Here is a 25,184-nt window from a genome sequence, read left to right as displayed (position 1 = left end):
GGTTGAAATTTGTGTAGTTCACGCGGACGAAGTCAAGGGCATAAGAAAAAAAGAAAGAAAGAAAACTTTTTTATTTGATTACAATGAATACTCCAATAAATAATAAGCTAGTCAATTGTATTATTGATCTACGGCACGACTACGGAACTCCACCTTACTGTGTTCTGACTCGCACCTGAACAATTAATTTGATTGTAGTCCTAATCTGTTCTGGACTCTGGTATTAGGAAGTTTGATTGATATAAATGATTAGACTAAATTATAGATATTAATAATCAATTAATATCCGCGGTTGGCTTTGTCTAAAACATCGTATTGTCGGTAAAAAACAAATCTTGCTAGCAATCGAATTTAAACTTCTAATTAGGCGTTACGAATTGATTTCCGCAATTCAACGAACTAGGTAAGTATGTTCTAGAAATACTTGATACCTATGTATAAATTTGTTATTTGCCATGACCTTTCTGCGTAAAGTATTTAGTTATTTTCTACTTAGCGATCCTCCCTGGCTTCGCAAGGGTAGCTAATTTTTTTTCAAAAATAAAATATAGCTTATGTTACTCAGGAATATATAGCTTTCTACTAGTTAAAGAATTTTCAAAATCGGTTCAGTAGTTCCAGAGATTACCCTCTACAAACAAACTTAAAAGCCTTTCCTCTTTATAATACTACTTAGTATAAAGTATAAGTACTAAGTTAGTACTTATAGATTTTGTTGAAAAATACATTTTAATGGTGTGGAGTGTGGACCATAGGTGGCAGAGATAGCTGAATTCCCAGGACCAGAGGTGGATTAAATGTCGATAGCGCCCTAGGCAAGCACCTCATAGCACCTTTAATAACTAACTTTGAAAGAACAAGGAGTGGTCTCATTGCATAGCTGGTGTAGTTGGTGGTTACTGATTATACTATTATGTAAACGAGTGAAGAACATCACTTGACACTTTGCTATATTAAAAAAGACTTATCAATGATGTGGTATAAGTTCGATTCTCAGTATAGCATTCTTCATTGTTTTGAATAGAAACGAAGATATCCGAAGCGCAAACTCCCGCTAATGCATTTCTACATGATGCGCGCGCCCCTTCAGTACCTCGCGCCCCTAGGCACCTGCCTAGTTTGCCTTAGGGATAATCCGCCACTGCCCAGGACACAATATTTTTATGACTCTGCCGGTGGGTGTTGTAACTTAGGTACGACGAGTTAACCTTCGTAAAAGTCTAAAGGCAGCTAACAAGTTCATCGCTTATCAGTAATTTATCATGTCGCAGTAAACTTGTACTCGTGTAGCACATTCGCACTCGGAAGCAGTCAGCAGAGATAGCAGGATCCCAGGTCACGACTCGCGACTCGCGACAACAATACGCGGTAACGGAAGTAGGTCTGCCTTCACACGTCCTTACGTGTTAACTTTATCCTTATCTAAACATATCTACATTCTTAATATACTTAAAGACCTAAAGTTTGTAAGAGGTGATGACGGATTGGGCTGAAATTTGGCATGCAGATAGCTATTATGACGTCGACATCTGCTAAGAAAGGATTTTTGAACATTCAACCGATTCAACCATGGTTCATCCATGTGGACAAAGTCGCGTACTTAAACTAGTTTATAATAATAAGAAGACCTAAAGTTTGTAAGTTTGGATGTATAAGGTGATATCTGGAAATAATTACATAAAGATCCCCAAAATTTTTTTCATTGATAAAGTCTGTTTTTCCTTATTTGCTCAAAAGATATTGAAATCGTATGTAGATACCTTCTCGGAGGAACGCGTAAGCGACGCGATTTGCCCGGCGCCTTAGACCTTATGGAGTCAGGTTTTTCACTCGTATTATGATTTCATTGTCTTCGCGGCAACAAGATCGTATAGGCCGCGTATATAGTGAGCGTCTTACGCGTTTCAGCGAGATGCTTTCTTATTTACTTTTAGGTAAACTAAAGAAAACTAAAATATAGATAGCTACGCTATATACTTGGTGCTCTAGGCATAACTTTATTGGTATTATGTACCGAATACAAAGTCGCGGGCAAAAACTAGTACCTACAAAGTATATTTTGAAAAATAACAATCTTATAACTATCGACATGATTACAGGTAGGATTGAACTATTTATTATTAATTTCGGACGTAAAACTTTCAAATAAAACTGACTTGTTATAATTTTTTTCTTTAGTTAGCTGTTAGGCATTTACACCTGTAAGTTTTACTCACGTAAGTAGCTTACGTAATTAATTGACTACAAAATTTACTACTGTAAGGGCCTGTTTCACAACCGCCAAATAAACCTTATCTAGCGGATAAATTTCACATTTTGACATATTCCCAATACATAAACTGTCATTACGTCTTTATTTGTTAGATAAAGTTTATCTGGAGGTTGTGGAACATGCCCTAAATCAGTAACCTTATTTTAAATGCGAAAGTGTGTTTGTTTGTTGGTTTATTGGTTTTTTGGTTTGCCCTTCAACCACGACGCAACGGTGCAACGGATTCACGTGATTTTTTGCATGGGTTGGTATAGATAAAGACCTGGAGAATGACATAGGCTACTTTTTATCCCGGAAAATCAAAGAGTTCCCACGGGATTTTTGTTAAACCTAATTCCAGGCGGACGAAGTCGCGGGCATCAACTAGTATACTTATAAGAGTATCAGTCGTAAGTTAATCATGTAAGCTACTTACCTGAGTAAAACTTAAAGGTGTATCCGCAGCCTTATAAATGTTATCAATAAACTAAGAAATCTAGGTCACTGTCAAGTCATAACATGTATGCAATATGCCCATACATAAGATAAGACGAGCATTTGATTGCGTACTAGATAATATGGTTTGACAGCACCTAACCAATGTTACAAGTATAGACCACGCGATACGTCGAGATGGGGGTATGAGGCGGGGGGGGCGGCCCCGCACACCCGCACGTAACCCGCACTCGCCTGCACCGGACTAGCGCGGGGGCTATGCGTAAACTCATAGTCAAACACAAAGTAATTCTCAATAGCAAAATATCATAATTTCAATAAAAAAAACAACAGTACAATTTAATTATCGAACCGAAACTACTAACAAAATTCATTTGTAATATTTATAAAAAAAAACAATAAGTAATACTAAGTCCCTATTACGTAGGTACTTACTACAATATTAAAAATTGATTGACAAGTGCATGGGCGCGAGGCGAAAGGCGATCATCGAACCTGAGACCTTGGTATTGATCGTGAACGAGGTCCGCTCACCGAGTCAACGGGTTTTGTTCAACTGGAAATTACTGCAGTTACCGCTAAAATAAAATATAGTGGCCCAAGTCAAAAAATAATAATTTTGCGATGGTAAGCTTAAGTTTTGCCATGGACAGAGATATTATCGCATATCAAGTACATCAGATTTTATCAATAGACTATAAAGTAGAGCAAGGATACTATACTTTCTAAAATATCTTCATCTTGAGGATCCGTGATAAGGAGATCCGTTGCAGAACTAGAGTAACCGACATAGCTCAACGGGTTGCGAAGCTGAAGTGGCAATGGGCAGGGCATACTTAGTTCGGAAAACCTGATAGATGTTGGGGTCTCAAGGTGCTGGAATGGCGATCTCGCACCGGAAGGCGCAGTGTTGGAAGACTCCCTACTAGGTGGATCTCCATCTTACAATAGTCTTTACTTTTTCCAATCAATTAAATTCTCTGTACGAAAAAAATGCTCTCCTAATTATGTATGAATCTTTATTGAGCTTGTGCTAAGATATTAGTTAGGGTCAGTTATCATCTTAATAATTGTCACCTCGATTTTTGGAAATTTTGGGTTTTGCCCATTTAAATTAAATGAGTTAAAGCGGATTGAAGTTGGTATTTCGCATACAAACAATTGTCTTGAAAATCCCTGACCTTTTAAAACTGAAAGTCGTGGTTGATTTTTGAAAAAAGTGTTTTACAAAACCTGTAACGACCTAGATCTTATAATATTTTTTTTTTTGCAAAATTCAATTATTGGTCGTAGGAACGAGTCGAGTATATTATAATTTATATCTACGGTTATGTTTTGTAGCGAACAACTGCACGTATCTTGAACGCGAATTCGACAGTGATAGAATTCAATGGGAAAAAGGATCCTGGAAATGGCCAGTCTAATCTTCATCGAGGAAAATCAACGAGTTTACATTTTTAATGACCTAGGGCTAAGGTCGCTATGGAATCTTCGTGCTAAAAAATAATTACGAGACATTTCACCGTGATTAATAGCTTCATCTGGTGACAGAACAGTCAGTATTCTCGGCTCCATTCCACGCGGGCATGATTTGTATAATAATTAGATAAGGCTAGCTTTAAGTTTTATTGTAATATTTACATAGAAATTTAAAAAAAAAAAAACATCTACCATATTCAATCTTCGTCCAAAAAAATTGTAGCCAGTGTCGCTCGGGATGATGTAAGGATTCTAACGCAAGAGTGACATCCGTAGCGGAAGGATTGTAATGATGATACCCTATACTTACATCCAAATCTGTCCATTTAAAAGTTATGGTGGAATAAATAAACTCACATACATGCCTAACTAGTCAAGAATACAAAAGATAGTATTTACAAATTACATCTATTTATTTTTATTTATTCATAGCCGAAAGCTTTCATAGCTTAGAATACTCTAACCTATGAAACATGTGAAACAGTCCTTTGTTCCACATGTAGCTAATATGTGAAACAAAGGACTGAATAAAACAACGAAAAGAAACTAGGTCGAAAAGTGCACGTGGAAAAGTGCTTCAGAGTCAAGCAATAAAAGCGAAAAACAAACACAAACCGATCGATCCCGTCTAGTGCTCACACAGACTCGAATAACAAACAAATATAAAGTTCTACGTACACTTAAGAAACTTTAATTTGAAGGCCCTTATATTGTACTAGCTTATGCTCGCGACTTCGTCCGCGTGGACTACACAAATTTCAAACCCCTATTTCACCCCCGTAGGGTGTGAATTTTCAGAAATCCTTTCTAAGCGGGTGCCTACGTCATAATAGCTATCTGCATGCAAAATTTCAGCCCGATCCGTCCAGTAGTTTGAGCTGTGCGTTGATAGATCAGTCAGTCAGTCAGTCAGTCACCTTTTCCTTTTATATATTTATTAAGAAGATTAGCTTATGCCCGCGACTTCGTCCGCGTGAACTACACAATTTTTACCTTGCATCCCGTAGACGGGCTACTACGGACAGGCTACTTTTTGTACTGAAAAATCAAAAGTTCCCATGGGATTTTTAAAACCCTAAATCCCCGCGGGCATCAGATAGTTTAGACTAAAGGTTTTGCTATCGACAGTAGTGCCAGCGTCTTGGGCACCATGGCCCATACCCATGGCCCATGGGTAAACACTTCGGCGATTTTTATACTAGGTCAAAATAATAGTATCTATACTACATTTTTAGAGGTAATTTTAATAGTAGGTTTTTCTTAGAAAAAGACATCTAGGTACTATAGGTACTCGCATCTACAATACAATCGATCTGAAACATATGGGATGGGATTTTAATGGGACTTACACAGATAAGTAGAGAATTAACCAAGGTGTAACATAAGCTACTTTTTTAACCGACTTTCAAAAAGGAGGAGTTGTGTTTTTCTACTTATGTACACAGAAATCTCCGAGATTTCTGAACCGATTTGCGTTATTTTTTTAATCGATAGAGAACCTTCGCAACATTGTCCCATAAAAAATTTGGATTCTAACTACTCAATCCGGATGCTGCAGGTGACCTCATCACCAAAACTGATGGGAATCAAAGAGAAGCACGGGTTTTTAAAAACCTTAATCTACGCGGACGAAGTCGCGGGCATCAGCTAGTAAAGAATAAGTTTATTTAATCGAATCGCAACCGGAACTGGTTCAGTTTCTTAGAACGACGCCAACATCCTATTGATTAAAATACAAGACCACAATGTATCCTATTATTATGCGACTAGGTACTAGGTAGTCACGGAACAACAATGTAAAATACGTTTGATAATTAATAAGTGATTTATCCTGGCTTACAGGTACTTAACATAAAATTATTAAAACCTGCAGAAGGAATTTTGTGAAAGCATTAGATTTTATTTCAAATCTGAACGAAAAGTATGTTTATGTCTTATCACTAACTAGCTGATGACCGCGACTTCGTCCGCGTGGATTTAGGTTTTTAAAAATCCTGTGGGAAATCTTAAATTTTCCGGGACAAAAAATAGCCTATGTCCTTCCCCGGGAAGTAAGCTATGTCTGTACCAAATTTCGTCAAAATCGATTGAACGGTTGAGCCGTGAAAAGCTAGCAGACAGACAGACAGGCAAACAGACGGACAGACAGACAGACACACTTTCGCATTTATAATTAATATTATATATTATATTATATTATATTACCTATATTATATTATATTATATTATATTATATTATATTATATTATATTATATTATATTATATTATATTATATTATATTATATTATATTAATATTATTATATTAATATAATATAATAGATGTACTGTACCTACCATCATGAGAAGTAATTTCTAGACGTACCTATTCACGTCTGGTCCAAAGTACCCGTGCGCTTAACAAATTAATCATAATCACCAATCATAACGAGTTCATACTAGCTAGTGTTCTTATTGTAGGCACGTGAAAATTGGAACCTATTAAATGAAGCGTTATAGATCTCTAGTACTTTAAAAATCCCGTGGGAACTCTTTAATTTTCCGGGATAAAAAGCCCGTAAGCTAGCTCTGTACCAAATTTGATCGAAATCGGTTAAACTGTTGAGCCGTGAAAGGCTAGCAGACAGACAGACAGACACACTTTCGCATTTATAATATTAGTATGGATTTGTTGGAAGGAAGTAAGTAGCTACGGTGGAGGTATAAAGAGACAATTAGAGGTGTCTAATGTCTAGGTATGCTAAAGTAGCAAACAGGAGTGCGAGCGCAGCAAGTCCAACTTTATTGTTTTAGTATAGAAAAACGAAAGGGTTTTAAAGCGAAACGGAAATAAGCTCAGTCATCACAGTGAGAAAAAAATAGTGAAAAAATTCAACTTTTAACCCTCAATTCCCGGCCGCGCCCCCCACTTCTGTTTATCCGGACGCGCAGTTCAGTCACGCTGCCTGTGTTTCAGGCTTACGTGTACCTATTTAGTTCACAGTTTTATGCTAGGAACAAGTTTCAGGCACGTGCTACTTTCTTGTTGATCTTAATTAGCTACGTAACCACGTATCAATACCTATAATGCTTACCGATGTAGGTAAATAATTAATCTCATCGAGTTTTTAATGAGTGCTGATAGATTCATTCCACACTAATCTTGTGTTGTAAAATGTGCTCCACGTTTGAGATAGAGCTAATTATAGTCAAGTGATATTTTTTTGTATACCAGCGAAGGATAAAAGCATAGAAAAGGCACTCCTAAGAAGGTGATTTGAAAATAGAGTTAGAGAAGAAGACCACATCAAAGTCCAAAATATCAACAGCTTTTTATTTCCCACGCCTTCTTGTCTATTTAAATACAAGATATTAGACTTTTGTCAGATCAGAATTCAATATTATTCTACAGTTTAAGGTTAAGGTGAACTGATTATTTAATGATTTCAATCACGGTCAATTAAAGAGTTTGTATGCATAAAAACAAACTCGGTACAAATTTCGGTAAAGAGCCGAATTAAATTTAATTCAAAGTAGGTACGCGTTGTCATTGAATTGTAATTGGATGTAATCTAAATATATAAAATACAATAAAACTTAAGGCTAGCCTTATCTAATTACTATATAAATCATGACCGCGTGGAATGGTGCCAAGAATACTGGCTGAATTTCCGCGCTGGACAGCCAGGCTGATCCGCTGCGCAAAAAATGAGCCAGCCCTTCTGTCACCAGTTGAGGCTATTAATCGCGGTGAAATGTCTCGTAAAAAATTTTTAGCACTAAGACTCCATGGCCCCAGGGTCTCCACGGCAAACGGCACAAAAATGTAACTCTCTATAAGAGAGGCATACTTGCGCCGCTTGCCGTTTTCAGCTGTTTCTGCTGCGGCTCCCGGTCTTGATGCTGTCTTCCTGATATGACACGGGGCCAATGTGTCAACGCAAGTTGCGTCCCACATTAGCGCCCGTCCCCGTTCCCAGGGAACCAGCGTCAATCCATCAGGTCTCTTGCCATCATCCCGACTAATCCCTGCCGGCTCAATGAGCGCAGGAATATTTATGGTGGCAAGAGCTCTTTTAATTGTATCGTTAAGAGAGCCATGCCTAAACAGCCTACCGGAGCTCCTTTGGCAAGAGAGTCCGTGGATTCCAAATTTATCAACCTCTTTTCCACACGGACATCTGTGCTGATGGCACAGTGGTGTTCCCAATCTGAGACCTATATACCAATATATAAAAGGAAAAGGTGACTGACTGACTGACTAATCTATCAACGGACAGCTCAAAGTACTGGACCGATCGGGCTGAAATTTGGCATGCAGATAACTATTATGACGTAGGCATCCGCTAAGAAAGGATTTTTGAAAATTGAACCCCTAAGGGGGTGAAATAGGTGTTTGAAATTTGTGTAGTCCATGCGGACGTAGTCGCGAGCATAAGCTAGTACCTAAATAATTTCGCAACACGTTCCGGACCATCCCATAATAGTAAATCGTAACTTAATCGTAATGAACTGTAACTGAATAGAATACAAAAAATTGTCTAATAAGTTAAAATGGGGGCGGAGTATAATTAATGAGATAAGAATGTTTGTGAGTTTATGATTTATGACAGATGTTCTTGCCCGGCCGAAGCGACTAAAGCTGCGCGTGTCGCGCACGTCTGTAATTTTCACTTCATAATATCCGTAACCGAAATAATTTCATATCCGTAACCGTATCTGAAACCGGTATAATAATAATTGTTCCTAGGTACCTACTTATATCCGTTTTCGTATCCAGAAATTCATAATAATATCTATAACCGTTATATAATATAATATAACGTTCATAATGCACCAAGGAATCGCAGCGTCTTGCTTTCGAAAAGCGATCAAATCTCCAATTACAGTAGGTACGCGGCAGAAAATATTGTAGATCGATCGATGAGATTTCGGATTTGTAGAGTGTTGTCTCTGTCACTCATACCTATATTATGACGTTTTGTCGGTCTCAACGACAATATCTAATAGCGCGGGGATGCGCTAAGCAAGCGACTGGGTTAATGTCGACTCGTTCATTATGTTGTAGTCTGCATTCGCGTCTATATCTATTGTATATGTACGAGGTCAAATCAAGATATTCCGGTCAGAACAACCTCTCCATTGTACTTACGTGTCATAGTTTACTAGGATATACTATACCTACCTAAATAAATAATAAAAAAAAGTACCTACATAAATATTTTTATTAACATTCTTATTTCCAGCCTTGAAGATTTTTTCAAAACCAGCGTTGGTTAAAAAAAGGCATAAGTACTTTTTAATTGGTCTTTTGAAATTTTTTTATCGCACCAGAAAAACCTTCACATTTGGAAAAGTTAACTATTTCCGACAATTAAAGTACTTAAGTATATGTATAAATAATTTATTTTTGTAAAACTTTACGGTAAGTAGGTATTAATTAATTCAATATTTCGGAACTTTTACAAAATTTCATTTTCATTATATAAAAGCGGCAATAGCTTAGCGGTTAAGATGTCGGTCGCCTAGTTGGAGGGCCCGGGGTTCGATCCCGGGCACGCACCTCTAATTTTCGGAGCTATGTACGTTATTTGCATTAACGGTGAAGGAAAACATCGTGAGGAAACCTGCATGCCTGGACATTCTCCATAATGACCTCAAAGCTGTGTGCCCCAGCCCCCAATCATCACTTGGCCTACTGCAAATTGGCTAATTTCACACACCTTTGAGAACATTACAGGGAACTCTCAATCATACAGGTTTCCGCACGATATTTTCCTTCACCCTTAATGCTGCGGGAGTTCGCGCACGCGTGGCACAGGAGAAGGAGCTGCTCCGAAGTGCGGCAGCGACGACGGAGAAGAGGATGCGGAGAGCAGGAAGAGGAAGAGGAAGGAAGCGAGGAGGATGACGACGACGCGACGAGCTCAGAGGAGGGAAGCGAGAGTTAGGTATCCAGATACGCAATGACTGGAGAGGATGTGGGAAACAGGAGACACCACGAACGGCGACGGGAATCTCCCGTATCTGTGACGTCTGCCCCAGAATGGGGAGAGTGACATAATGGGGACAAGGAAGCAGAAAGGAAAGAACTTGTAGGGAGTCAAGAAGGCGCCCCGGGAAAGAGCCACCGAGCAAGTACCGAACGGGCGCCCTCCCCGCGTTTCGGCCCATATAACCGCAAGGTTGGTGGGGCCATGGGTGGTGGTGGGTTGTCACCCTTAATGCAATGCTATTTAATTGCTTTAAACGCATTTAAGTCTGAAAAGTTAGAGATCCCGGGCGCCCGGGATCGGACCCTCGACCACCCGAACATCGACGTCGTCGAGGTCGACGTCTAGCTAAAATATAACAGTTCCTGCATTATATGTAAATATAAATTAAGCAATACCCCACTTCAATTCGATGCAAACATTCGTGAGTCAGATAGCTTAAATACCTACAGTATTTAATTTAACGTTGCACGCGTGTACGAATAGTTTGATATTATGACGACAAACAGAAGTTCCGTCTTATTAACATGATACTTGGGTAGTGTCCTAAAAATGTTTCAGTGAAAATCCTCAGAACCTCAGTAGGTGAAGGAAAATATCATGAGGAAATGCCTGAGAGTTCTCCATGTTCTTAAAGGTTTGTGCCAATCCGCATCGGGCCAGCGTGGCAGACTATGGCCTAAACACTTCTCACTCTGAGAGGAGACCCGTGCTCAGTAGTGGGAACTCTTTAATTTTCCCTTTTCTAAAAGAGTTCCCACGAGATTTTTAAAAAACCTAAATTTACACGGACGAAGTCGCGGCCATTATCTAGTTTTTTAATAGAAGGGATATTATTGCTTGCTTTGCCGAATGCGTACTTAGATTATTTTGTATCCTTTTGATTTTGCGAAGTGACTATGCCCGTCTCCAGGGTGAGAGGCTGTGCTTTGGCCATGACAAGGTAACAAACAGACAGACACACTTTCGCATTTACAATATTAGTATGGATTAAGTACCTAGGTATGCAAATATGCATTCTATATGAATTAGGTAAAATTACTTCTTTTTCTAAACCCCTTGAAGTAAGATGACAAAGCTCGTCTTAGAAAGCACCTTGACATTGTGACTCATATAAGAGCAACACACCATATTCTCATACCTCTAAGAATGCTTGTAGGGTAGGCTAGGTTTGGTAATGTTCCAAAAGTTGTGACCTACATAACTAAATTGAAGCTACAAAGAACATCATAGTAACCTTTGCAGTAATGTGTATAGTGTATTGCCCTATTTGCTTAATATCTGCGATTTTACGCTTCTTCTCTAACTTCACCCGCAATTTCGTTAACATTAGTATTACTACGCTAATTGAGCCGGTAGGGATTAGTCGGGATGATGGCAAGAGACCTGATGGATTGACGCTGGTTCCCTGGGAACGGGCGCTAATGTGGGACGCAACGTGCGTTGACACATTGGCCTCGTGTCATTTCAAGGAGACAGCATCAAGACCGGGAGCCGCAGCAGAGATAACTGAAAACGGCAAGCGGCGCAAGTACCTATGCCTCTCTTATCGAGATTTATATTTTTGTTCCGTTTGTCGTGGAGACCCTGGGGCCATGTAGTCTTAGTGCTAAAAAAAAATTAGGAGACATTTCACCGCGATTAATAGCCTCATCTGGTGACAGAAGGGCTGGCTCATTTTTTGCGCAACGGATCAACCTCGCTGTCCAGCGCAGAAATACAGCCACTATTCTTTTGGCATCATTCCACGCGAGCATGATTTGTATAGTTATTAGATAAGGCTAGCTTATTAGGTTTCAGGTCTGAAGTTTGATTCCGGGCGGCCTAACTTTTTGGATCGCACAGCGTGGTAGACTATGGCCAAATCGTTAGCATTCTGGAAGGAGAGCAGTACTCAGTACGCGGCGATAAGTTGATCATGATGAAAATTTGCATATTTTGTGAGTAAAGTTAGTTGGAGATGTTATCACTGTCAAGATCTACTCGAGTGGTCAAGCCGTGTCTATCATTTGATTAGGTTTCGATATTTAAAATACATTATGTTGTGTCGTAAAACAGTAATATATAATTCTTATTTCATGAATAAATAACTACCACTCGCGATTTTAGCCCCAGCTTGGGTATAAGTTTCACAAAATCCTAGGGGAACTTTCTTCCGGAAAATCAATCATGGGAAACTCCTTGATCTTCCGGGAAAAGTCTATGTCCGTCCTAGGGATATAAGCTTACTTCAAGGTACCTACTACCTAGCAGGCAAACAGGCTGATAGTCATTTTCGTATTTGTAATACTAGTATGAAAATAATATAATATGTATGTAGTAGTATTCATAAAATTCAAAGCCCTGACTGACTGATTGACTTATATATCAACGCACAGCCTAAACCGCTGGTCCTAGAGACATGTGGAGGGTGTGTTAATTGTAAAGAGTAGGTACCTATGCACAAAGAAAGGATTTTTCGGATTTCGAAATTCCGTTAAATGGGGGTTTAAAATTTATGTGGTCCACGCGGACGAAGTAGCGAGCGTAAGCTAGTGGAATATAACTTCGTAGACCCTTCGTAGAGTATAAAAGAAATCGCTTAAGTGCGAGTTGGATTCGCACACGAAGGGTTCCGTGCCATTGTACAAGAAATAACACTTTAAATTTTCATAGTGGCCATTTTGATATTTTTATTATTTGTTGTTATAGCGGCAATAGAATTTGATCGGGTACGGAACCAAAAAACAAATAAAATTAGCGGTAAAAGTTCTTCATTTGAAAAAAACTCCTCCGCAGGCATTGAAATAAATTACTTACTATTGATATTCTTTAAAACACATTTTTATTTTTAAAAATACTTAAGCCTTGTTGCTTTCGATTGCAAGCAATTATCAGAAATTAAATTTCAATTGCTCTTAAATACACAAAATAAAATATATTAACAGTTGGTAAAATATAATCTACATTGTAACTACGTTAGGGTCTCGTTGTAATTTTATAATTAAAGTTATTTTTAAGCAACTTTACGTATTTCCATGTTAGCTATTGAATATTCAGTAGACAGGTTTGTTTACATAATTTGTATAGACACGGTGTGGTAAAAAATTAAATTTAAGTAAGTAATTTAATTACGGTAAGTAGGCATTATTTTTAGTTCTACTACTTAAGTATTATAACTGTAACTTTTAATTCATTATTTACACAATAGTTTTAGAACACCAATAGGTACTTCTGCATATTTTTGTGGTCATCTTCTTCTATAAATAAAACCAACCCTAAAAAGAGTGATGAAAAATTCAATAGGTTACCTACCGTATATTTTTCAATCCGGCTTTCATGTTCGAAATGCCGCTCCTTCATGTTCATAATATTTCTGGCACTGGTGACAGCCATGTTGAAAATTGAAAAAAAAAACCAAAACGAAATATGTCACTATTCGCGCGCGAATTCGCTTAGCTCTCACGCACTCCCAGACGGGATCGCAACGAGACTCCAAGTCGGAATGGTTGCGAAATCGCAGTTCTCTTTTATATAAAACTGTAACTGAAGTCGCCCCTGCTCCTGTCCCTTTCATATTCGCTTGCAGTGATCACGGATAGAACCAGATGCAAACAACATTGTCCTTAAATAGGTCAGTCTTAATTTTTTTTTAGTATTTAATATTTTAAATTTACGTCTATAATATTTTAAAATATAAAAATATCATACTAAAAATAGCAATAATTCTTTTTGTTATTGGTTTGTCCTTTGTGCTAAGTGATCTGCGTTGTAAGATTAGTACCCACCCTGGCTTGGCTCGAGTGGAATTTTTGAAAATTGTTAAGGGGGTGGAATTTCCAATAGTCCTGAAACAAGTATCTATTCAATGTTATCCGAAAGTTTAAATTAAAAAATTCATGGAGATAATTATTTATCATATACCTACCTAAATTTTCATCCCCTTTAATCTAGGGTTAGGATTTCTAAAAATCGTTTATCTTTGAACGAAATCCTAAGTATTAATTAGATGACTGGAAAAATTACTTTTATAAAAAAATCATTCTGTATTTAATATGTAATTGTATTAATTTTGTAAATAAATTCTTACAAAAAAAAGAATATTAGCCCTGTTAATTATGACTAGTATTCCCCTTTCCCCTCCAATTAAGCGAAAAGCAATTAAGTGCTAGGAGTGGGTACAACAATAGTGCATAGGGTGGGGTTTGAACCGGCGACCTTTCGGAATTCAGTCCGATCCTTAACCGTTGAGCTATTGAGGCTCTTCAAGTGAGCACCTACGTCACCTCTTATTAGTTAACACCTACGTCATAAAAGGAATCTAAGTTTCTAACCCGAGCGGTTTAGGCTTTGCGCAGTGCGCTGATAGATCTGAGGCCCTACCGCGGTTGTTTGACAGCTACAATGTCACGATCGCAATCATCTCTGATTGGTTAATGCTCGCTCACTATTGGCCACAATGCATTGTTGCAACAAGAATCGCACAAATTCAGCCAATCAGAACAATTGAGATTGTTATAATGATTGATGCAGGTTTTAGACAATCGCCCTACAGTTAGTCGATTAGTCCGGAAAAATCTTTGTATAATATGTTCATCATCATCACGATTAAACCATCACACACTGAACATAGGCCTTTTTAGGGTTCCGTACCTCAAAAGGAAAAATGGAACCCTTATAGGATCACTTTGTTGTCTGTCTGTCTGTCTGTCTGTCAAGAAACCTACAGGGTACTTCCCGTTGACCTAGAATCATGAAATTTGGCAGGAAGGTGGGTATTATAGCTGGCATTAGGGGAAAAATCTGAAAACTGTGAATTTGTGGTTACATCACACGAAAAATAATAATTTGTGGTCATAAACTAATAATTAGTATTTTCAATTTTCGAAGTAAGATAACTATATCAAGTGGGATATCATATTAGCGTGCCCGGGATCGAACCCTCGGCCCCTGACCAGGAGGCCGACGCCTTAACCACGAGGCATATGTATTATTATCGTAGATTAAACAAAGATGTTCTTCAGAACGTTAAAATTAATAGCCATTAGATCCTTTTCGGAAAATGTAATTAGGAAATTTTCCAAGATCTAACCACAGTCTTTCATTCACATTATAAAATGATATTAATATTATCAAGTGGAGAAGATTGATTAATGTTTGTACAAGGTTAGGCATTAGAAGTAATGACCTGATTTCGAAGAAACATATACAATTGCAACCTCAGAACATACTTGCATTTACTATTTGTGGCTTGTAATCCTAAAGATTATAAACGGGCAAATAAATCGCATCTTATTATCTTGCTGACAACTAATAGACCAAAATAAATAAATAAAGATGCAATAAATAAGCCTAAAGACGAAAGTTTTTAATGAGTGTGTACTACCTGTGATGACGTATGGCGCTGAAACGTAGACACTGACAGTTGGCATTGTCCACAAGTTCTAAGTCGCTCAGAGTGATATGAAGTGGGTGGTGGATAATTCACCACGCTGGTCAAGTGCGGGTTATTAGTATAGGTTGATGATGATGATGTAGTGGCCCTGGAGTGAGTCATATCCAGCGTAATATGTTTAGGAACTAGCTCCAGCATTTTATCATTTAAATAATTTCAATTATAATATAACATGATTTTTTCAGTTAGTTAGATACGTCGTGTGTGTTCAGGCCTTAACCTTAACAAATAGAGATCGTAATCAGTAAACCAGATTGAACTGACAAAGACATAAATGAATGAATGATTACTGATTAGTCAAATAATATGACGGCTAAAACTATTTATATCTCGGATGTTGAACTTGAAATATGTTTATGTAACTTTTAAAACAGCTGTGGGCCGAAACATAGGCCACACTGTCTTATTACAGTTACTAGCTGATACCCGCGACTTCGTCTGCGGGTTTTTTAAAAATCCCGTGGGAACTCTTTGATTTTACGGGATAAAAAGTAGCCTGCCTATATTACTCTCGAGGTCTTTATCTATATTCAGGCAAAAATCACGACAATCAGTTGCACGAAGGACAAACCAACAAACACATTTTCGCATTTATAATAAGGGTACTGACTAGCTTATGCCCATGACTTCGTCCGCTTGGACTACACAAATTTCAAACCCCTTTAGGGGTTGAATTTTCAAAAGTCTTAATAGCGGATGTCTACGTCATAATAGCTATCTGCAATCTGCATGCCAAATTTCAGCCCGATCTGTCCAGTAGTTTGAGCTGTGCGTTGAAGATCAGTCAGTCAGATTTTCCTTTTATATACTTAGACTAGTTGACCCACCCCGGCTTCGCACGGTTTGGCTTACCTATTCAAATGCCTTTTTACAGGATTGTATCTGTAGTCAAATATGAATAGATATGTTATATTACAATAGGAACATAAACAAACTTCCTTGTGAGATGTTCTAAGTGATATATAATGAAACCCGTATTAAATTGCATTAGGTAGTTTAAGTATCAAAATATTTTTCGGGGATTTCGACATTTTGCATGATAATTCAAAAACTATGATGCATAAAAATAAATAAAAATCTGTTTTAGAATGCACAGGTAAAAGCCATTTCATATGATACCCCACTCTATATAGTTATCTTACTTGAAAATACTAATTATTAGTTCATGACCACAATTAATTTTTTTTGTGTGATGTAGGTAACCCTAAATTCACGGTTTTCAGATTTTTCACCTCATGTCTGCTATAAGACCTACCTACCTGCCAAGTTTCATGATTCTAAGTCAACTGGAAGTACCCTGTAGGTTTCTTAAGTGACCGACAGACAGACAGACAGACTATAAGGGTTCAGTTTTTCCTTTTGAGGTACGGAACCCTAAAAACAGATAGACAGAAGTTTTCAGGTTTTCTAATGATGTAAGGATTTAAAAATAAAGAATATATTTGTTGTAGGTATAGAACCCAGAAATTAATAAAAAAATTATTAAGGAAACTGTACAATACGAGACGCGATTTCCTTTGAAATTTTTATTTACACGTGCCGCCGTTTAAGTTTGAAGGTTTAAGACCAACCACACTAACTATTTAACGATAACTGCTTTTTAGTACTTACAATTATTTTAGTTTTCTTTTTTGTTACCTGTCATTTGTGTTTTGTGGTGCAATAAAGTATATACATCATCATCATCATCATGATCAACCCATCGCCGGCTCACTACAGAGCACGGGTCTCCTCTCAGAGAGAAGGGTTTTGGCCGTAGTCTACCACGCTGGCCATGTGCGGATTGGTAGACTTCACACACCTTAGAGGACATTATGGAGAACTCTCAGGCAGGCAGGTTTCCGCACGATGTTTTCCTTCACCGTTAAAGCAAGTGATATTTAATTACTAAAAACGCATATAACTCAGAACAGTTAGAGGTGCATGCCCGGGATCGACCCCCCGACCTCCGATTAGATGGCGGACGTCCTGGTTAGGCTAGGCTATCACAGCTAGTATATACATACATACTACTAATACAATAACATGTGAAAGTGCGTATATCTGTCTGTATGTTAACTTTTCATGGTTTCACCCCTTAATCGACGTTGACGAAATTTTGTTTACATTTTGGAAACAAAATAGGTAGATATATTCTTAGAATAATTTTTATTCCTGAAAAGCAAAGAGATTTCCACTGATTTACTGAAACCTGAATCCACGCGGACGAAGTAGCGGGAGTCAACTAGTTTTAAATATTCAAGGTGATTTTTTTTTAATGAAAATATTACAATAAAACTTAAAGCTAGTCTTATCTAATTACTATACAAATCATGCCCGCGAGTATAGTGCCAAGAATACTGGCTGCATTTCCGCGCTGGACAGCCAGGCTGATCCGTTGCGCAAAAAATTAGCCAGCCCTTCTGTCACCCTTCCAAGCTGTCACCAGATGAGAGTATTAATCGCGGTGAAATATAAAGGAGAAATTGACTGAGTACTGACTGACATAATATAATATTATTCAATGTACCTACTAAGTACTACCTACAGCTTGTACCGCTGGATCACCTCTCGAGTCTCGATACGTACCTACTCGTATATTATTAGAACAAGGCTTACAGAAAAAAAACGTTCTTTGTAGGGTCTACGTTATTACGTAGACCTTCACTACGAACGGATTAAGAAAATTCCAAGGGGATGTATAAACGACTGGCCAAGTGTGGGCTAGACTAGCGCACCGAGGGTTCAATAATCTTTTTAGGGTTCCGTACCCGAAGGGTGCCCAACGGAACCCCCGCTGTCCGTCCGTCCGTCAGCAGGCCATCTATCTCGTGAACCGTAATAGGTACCTACAGAGTTGTAATAGAGCGTGTGTTTCTATTGCCGCTGTAACAACAAATAATAAAAAATCAAAATAGCCGCCATGCAAATTAAAAAAATATTAAAAGTGTTATAATATGTAAGTACGATGGTACAGAACCCTTCGTATGCGAGTCCGGCTCGGACTTGACCTCGTTACACCAACTGCAGTAACTTCAGTGGGGAGGGGCAATGCACACACAACAGACGGAAACGTAGAAAGATAGAAAGAAAGAAGACCAACTGCATTAGGTACTCGGAAGGAAAATTACATTAGTAGGCACAGGATATTTTCATGGAATGTACCTATTAGGTTAGGTTTGCACTCTGCACTGTTTAGAAGTTTGACGTTCTTCGTACAGTTATTTTCATTTAGGGCGTATTAACCGACCTTTTGCGATTTTCTTTGAACGTGTGAAATATTATCTTAGTCTCAAAATATTTATTCGATTAATTATTACAATGCTATTTGCATGTCTGAAGATAACAAATATATAACAAATGGATCAATATTTATAAGAGTCCAATATTGATGAACCTTACTATCTAACCACGTCGTCAAAAAGATCGCCCCTGGTTGCCCCTGGGCCAGAGGTGTCCATCAAGCTGGCACCATTGCCACGCTAAACGTCTCAAAATTATCATCTAAATATATAAAACGAAAAGGTGACTGACTGACTGACTCATCTATCAACGCACAGCTCAAACTACTGGACGGATCGGGCTGAAATTTGGGATGTACATAGAGCTCCTATGATGTAGACATCCGCTAAGAAAGGATTTTTCAACCCCTAAGGGGGCTAAATAGGGGTTCGTTTGTGCAGTCCACGCGGACGAAATCGCGGGCATAAGCTAATGATAAATAATAATTTACAATCGCAGTTTTAATTTGCGTAACCATATAAATTGTGCAGTGACCTTAAAAACTAAAAATAAAACTAGAATTTAAAGAGCCTTATTAAGGCTAGCCTTATGTGCTATCTATTTTTGTATCTTTGATTAGGATATTTTTATATTACACGAGCATTTGCATTAGCTATAGCGTAATATTATAATAAAAATGATTCATTCTAATATTGTATAATTTTTACTAGTCGCAACCACAGCTAGATTTATGTTAATTTTATAGTTATTTAATTAACACTTAACAAAGTGTCTATCACATGTATTTTAATAAATAAATTAATGCATGGTAGGTACCTACTAGGTAAATACGAGTAGGCTGTATAGCTTTTTAATTTTAAATTCATACATATTTTGTGCAGTTATCTTAAGATTGTGCATGTATGTAGGTCGTTTACTCTGATGTAGGTTTTCTTTATAACGACGCGACGTACCTACACCGTCCACTAAGAAAGGACTTACAGAAATTCTATCCGAGAAGCTGGTCAGTTTTGTCATGCACTAACTTTTGCTCGCGACTTCGTCCACGTGGACTACAATACCCCTTTTTTACCCATTTAGGGGTTGAATTTTCGAAAATCCTAGCCGGAAATTTTCAAATTTATAATAATAATTAATTTATACAGAAATAATAGTGACGGGTCCCTATTAGTATTACCATAATATTACCTCTGTCTGGCCGTCCATCTATCACAGGAAGTTTCACTAAATACTTTTATTGTGGCCTGTTTCACGGCAATTAATTAAAATATAAAAAAATACATAAAAAAACCAAAAATAGTTATTATGACGTAGACGTCCGCTAAAAATTTAATTAATGGAAAATTCAACCCCTAAGGGGGTAAAATAGGGAGTTGAAATTTGTGTACCTAGTCTACGCGGACAAAGTCGCGCGCATAAATAAGCTCGTACCATATAATTTAGATGAATATGACAAAATTATCATTCAAAAGTCAAAACAATAAAATTTCGTCACACGACCGTCTCCTCCCCATCCAGCTATCTACCAGAAATCGATGGCTATATGCTTCGTGTGAAGTTGAGGCGGATCGCTAGTAATGAATAACAAAAAATCTGCTTAGTGCGAGTCTTATTCGCACACAATGGATTCCGTACCATCGTACAAGAAATACCACTTTTTAACTTTTTTAAATTTTCATGGCGGCTATGTTTTGAAATATTGATTATTTGGTGTTATAGCGGCAATATAGAAATACACATTCTGTGAAAATTTCGACACTCTACCCTTCACAAGATACTGCAGCCCGCTGACAGACAGACGGACGGACGGAGCGGAGGCTAAGTAACAACTTAGGGTCCCGTTGGCACCCTTCGGGTACGGATTCTGAAAATGGCTCGACAAACAGATAGGCAATCTAGACCCATCTCTAGAAAGGTTGCCTGGTAGAGATTGCTGTGAGCAATAAGGCCGCCTTTGCATACAATTATTTTTTCGTTTTAGTTTCTTTGTTTTTGTCATGTTATGTAATACTTTTGTATGCAATAAAGTATTTCTATCTATCTATCTATCTATAATGACGACTACAGCCAAGTTATAGTGAGATCATTAAAATGGTAAAACTGCATGTTGTTTTGTTAATTTAATGAAGTTTTTATCCACCAATAAGTAGGTAAGTACAGTCATTTAAGCTGGTAAGTACTAGAAAATTGGCCGTAATCAATCAATGTAATTGAGAAGTTACTTGAAATGCAGCCAGTTAGTTTTTGTGTAGCCATTGATGATCAAGGACGTGCCTACTTTTTGTAGAGTAGTGCTAACTTTACTAATGAATGAACCGTTCAGAGAACACTTAGGTATTTCTAATTATGGTAAGTAGGTATTGCATTACAACGAGATTTAACATTAGTCACGCTATATCACGTATTTCCTTTTTACCCGACTGCGGCGAAGCCCAAACTAAAACTATTTATTCAAAACTAGGTGATGCCCGCGACTTCGTCCGCGTGAGTTTGGATTTCTAAAATTCCCGTGGGAACTCTGTAATTTTACGGGATAAAACGGGAAAAAAGTATGTGTTCTTCCCCGGGACGCAAACTATCTCTGTACCAAATTTCGTCAAAATCGGTTACAGGGATGGGCTGTGTAAAGCTAGCAGACAGACAGACGGACAAACTTTTGCATTTATAATATTAGTATGGATAGGTAAAATTTTACGCTTACCTACTGATGGTCAAAATTTTAATTTGTAAGATGATATAGTGAGGATAGTTAATACGTACTTAAAACTAAAGCAACGAGGGTTCCAAACGCGCCCAGGGTCTTAGAAGAGCCCACAACTAACGGAGGGTTATGTGCTTGACCTGTATGTAGATTGTAGTGTATTTTGTATGTCCGTTCCCATGTCCGCTCGTAACTAACTCACCAGCTCAACCGCTTTGGATAAATGATATGGATTTTATATCTGGAGTTTTTAAATGTTTTGGATGGCGTCTTGATGGCGCGAGTGTCACTGGGTACTAAGGGTACTAACATAAAATTCTTTAAAAATATTAAAATGTCAGATTTCATGAGTCCTATTCATTTCATTTTCATGTTTTTTGAGTTTATGAAATACTAACACTCTAAGAGCTAGCGCCACTAGCGCGCACCTCGGTGCGGTGAGTTGCGGTGTGTATTAAAATCCGTAAATTTCAGTTGTATCAAAATTCGGTGCGGAATTCTTTCCGCAGTTCGCGTGCTTCCATATTCTTATTCATATAGCTTATTTCGTGGTTTAACGACATATTTTAACGTATATAACGGGTAAGTACAAACCAAGATTAATTTTTGTTTTTATTTGTCGATATTTCAACCCAATTGCACGGGTCGTGGTCACGATGGGACTGCGGTGCTGCGAGAGATGAAGTTCGAGAAGACCCGTGCATTTGGGTTGAAATATCGACAAATAAAAACAAAAATTAATCGTGGTATATACCCGTAATATATATATTAAAATATTCCATATGGTACCTAGTTCTATAGTTCACACATTTTGCCGAAAAAAAATGTACGGAAATTTACCGTGGTGCGCGCTAGCTCTAAAAACCTACCTACTTTTTATATTTTGTCATCATTTTGTTATACCTAGGTGTATGTAGGGTACAAGTAGCAAATATAGGTACAGTTCATTTATTGCAATAAAGTGATATAATCATGGCATAATAAATTCTTATAAAAACTACACCATTAGTTACCTACCTAAGGAAATAATATAATTATATCAATATAATCATGTAGTTATTATTAGGTATTGCGCTGTGACTATAAAACTACTGGTAATAATAAAAATTAAAATCTACGTCACGGAAGAATACTTACTTATTTATTCGTAAGTACCTACCTATTTTATTATCGGAACTAAGTACTAGGTACTTATACCCATTTTAAGGTGATAGCCTGCCTACTGGTACTGATTCTGAGCACACCTAAATTTAAGAGTAATCGCATCCTCTTCTTACTAATGTAATATGAAAAGGACAGACACAGTTGGACATTTTTAAATTTAATTTAGAACTGTCAAACCACACGACTTTAGCTGCCAGTCGCGAGCCTATTGTTTAAATATTTAGCGTGCACTAAAATTTAGAGTTTTCAAATGTAAAATTCATGTTCCATCCTGTTTTAGCAATTTAGAAAGTTAAAAAGAAAAAGTTAAAAAGAAAAAGATGCAGATACTCTTAATTAAGTTTAGAGCAAGACAACAGAATCAGCGCCAATGTATACCTACTAGGTATTATATGTATTGGCTGTCTCAGTGTCAAAAACCATTTTTAAAGAAATGAGAACAACAAGAGTTTTTTTTCCTTTTTTCATGAAACTGAAAACAGACGACTGGCGTTCTCTATTAAGAGCCACCTTCATCACGAAGCTTTTCAGAGCGTAAACACCCCTCCCGCCCATTTCTAGTTATCATCCCCCTCCCACTGGATAAAATAGAGGTTCTCAAACTTTTAACCGTAGATTATTTCAATGAATTTTTAGATTTCATATAACAGCTGATTTGTTAGAAACAGATTTTCACTTGCATAACGTACAATTTACATGGTTTTTTCAATTTTTAGATCCTTGTACGACAACATTCAAATACCTACTTATAACTATCTATTTCATACAGGTCTACGATTGATATTTCTGGAGGTATGTCCGTGAAGTGTGGTAGGTATTATACAATTTATCCCGGATACGATATGGCTACTTTTTATCCCGGAAAATTTAAGAGTTCCTACAAGAATTTAAAAAGCCTAAATTTACGCCGACGAAGACGCGGGCATCATCTAGTATTATCCGTCTCCGTCCAGTAGTTTGATATGTGCGTTGATAGATCAGTCAGTCAGGCTCCTTTTCCTTCTATATATTTAGAAGATAATTAGTATTTCTTTCTTACAACTAGTTATTCGAAAGTAAGTTTATAAAAACTGCACAATCAAAATTTTGAAACCCAGGCCAAGATAGCCTTAAATTATAGTCATGGTATTTTCCACGTATTTTTAAGAGTATTTTGGATGAAAAATCGATGTGGGCAAAGTTGGCTAGTTTTTTTTTTTGACGGTAACTATACCATTTAGGACGTCTTATTTTAGGAAGGTGGAATACGCCCTTATATCGCACGCGGCACGGAGGTTTGTTAGCAAGTCGTCCCATTCGCAAGTCGTCCCATTCGCAACTTGTCCAACGTTCGCAACTCGTCCCATTCGCAGCTCGTCCCATTCGCAGCTCGTCCCATTCACATCTCGACCTTTTCGCAGCTCGTCACATTCGCAACTCTTCCCATTCGCAGCTCGTCCCATTCACATCTCGACCTTTTCGCAGCTCGTCACATTCGCAACTCTTCCCATTCGCAGCTCGTCCCATTCACATCTCGACCTTTTCGCAGCTCGTCACATTCGCAACTCTTCCCATTCGCAGCTCGTCCCATTCACATCTCGACCTTTTCGCAGCTCGTCACATTCGCAACTCTTCCCATTCGCAGCTCGTCCCATTCACATCTCGACCTTTTCGCAACTCGTCCCATTCGCAGCTCGTCCCATTCACATCTCGACCTTTTCGCAACTCGTCCCATTCGCAGCTCGTCCCATTCGCAGCTCGTCCCATTCACATCTCGACCTTTTCGCAGCTCGTCACATTCGCAACTCTTCCCATTCGCAGCTCGTCCCATTCACATCTCGACCTTTTCGCAGCTCGTCACATTCGCAACTCTTCCCATTCGCAGCTCGTCCCATTCACATCTCGACCTTTTCGCAGCTCGTCACATTCGCAACTCTTCCCATTCGCAGCTCGTCCCATTCACATCTCGACCTTTTCGCAGCTCGTCACATTCGCAACTCTTCCCATTCGCAGCTCGTCCCATTCACATCTCGACCTTTTCGCAGCTCGTCACATTCGCAACTCTTCCCATTCGCAGCTCGTCCCATTCACATCTCGACCTTTTCGCAGCTCGTCACATTCGCAACTTGTCCCATTCGCAACTCGTCCTATTCACTCGTCCTATCGTATGTTACAGGCCTTAGAATTTGCGGTTGGTAACGATTTGCAGCAATTTTATAGCTAGGTTTCATGTAATTAAACACGTATCGATTTGTTATTAAAATGAGATACCGACGATTTTAATGGTCAGTAGTTATTATTAAATTATCATTGTTGACATAATTTGCTTACAAAGGAGCTTAGTTAGTTCCGCCTGTATGGAATTAATTAGTTCAACTGATTTAAACAATGTAAACAAAAATGTTACCAGGCAAAAATGTTAAATCTAATCAATCCTTCATAATCTTACGAGTGTTTTAGGTAAGTATCGATCTTAGACATGTTCGTAGCAGATAAGATAAGATAGCTGTGGTAGCTTATTTGGGGG

General features: G+C 38.0%; 1 protein-coding gene across 2 annotated transcripts in view; it reads right to left on the bottom strand.

Moving 5' to 3' along the window:
• Positions 1–25,184, bottom strand: part of LOC117989307 (arylalkylamine N-acetyltransferase 1-like) — a 69,966-nt gene that overhangs the window by 29,685 nt on the left and 15,097 nt on the right. The window contains exon 1 of one of the 2 annotated variants that reach the window (XM_069503846.1): positions 13,452–13,658. The exons of the other annotated variant lie outside the window; for it this stretch is intronic. Within the exon in view, the coding sequence (XP_069359947.1) occupies positions 13,452–13,532 (81 nt within the window). The 5' untranslated portion in view covers positions 13,533–13,658. Of the gene's footprint in view, positions 1–13,451; positions 13,659–25,184 lie in introns of those variants that run through there. 2 annotated transcript variants of the gene reach the window in all.

The sequence above is a fragment of the Maniola hyperantus genome, chromosome 16 (genome assembly GCF_902806685.2).
Source record: "Maniola hyperantus chromosome 16, iAphHyp1.2, whole genome shotgun sequence".
NCBI lineage: Eukaryota > Metazoa > Arthropoda > Insecta > Lepidoptera > Nymphalidae > Maniola > Maniola hyperantus.
The sequence above is the reverse complement of the archived record's forward strand: the minus strand, read 5'-3'. Positions and strand labels throughout refer to the sequence as shown.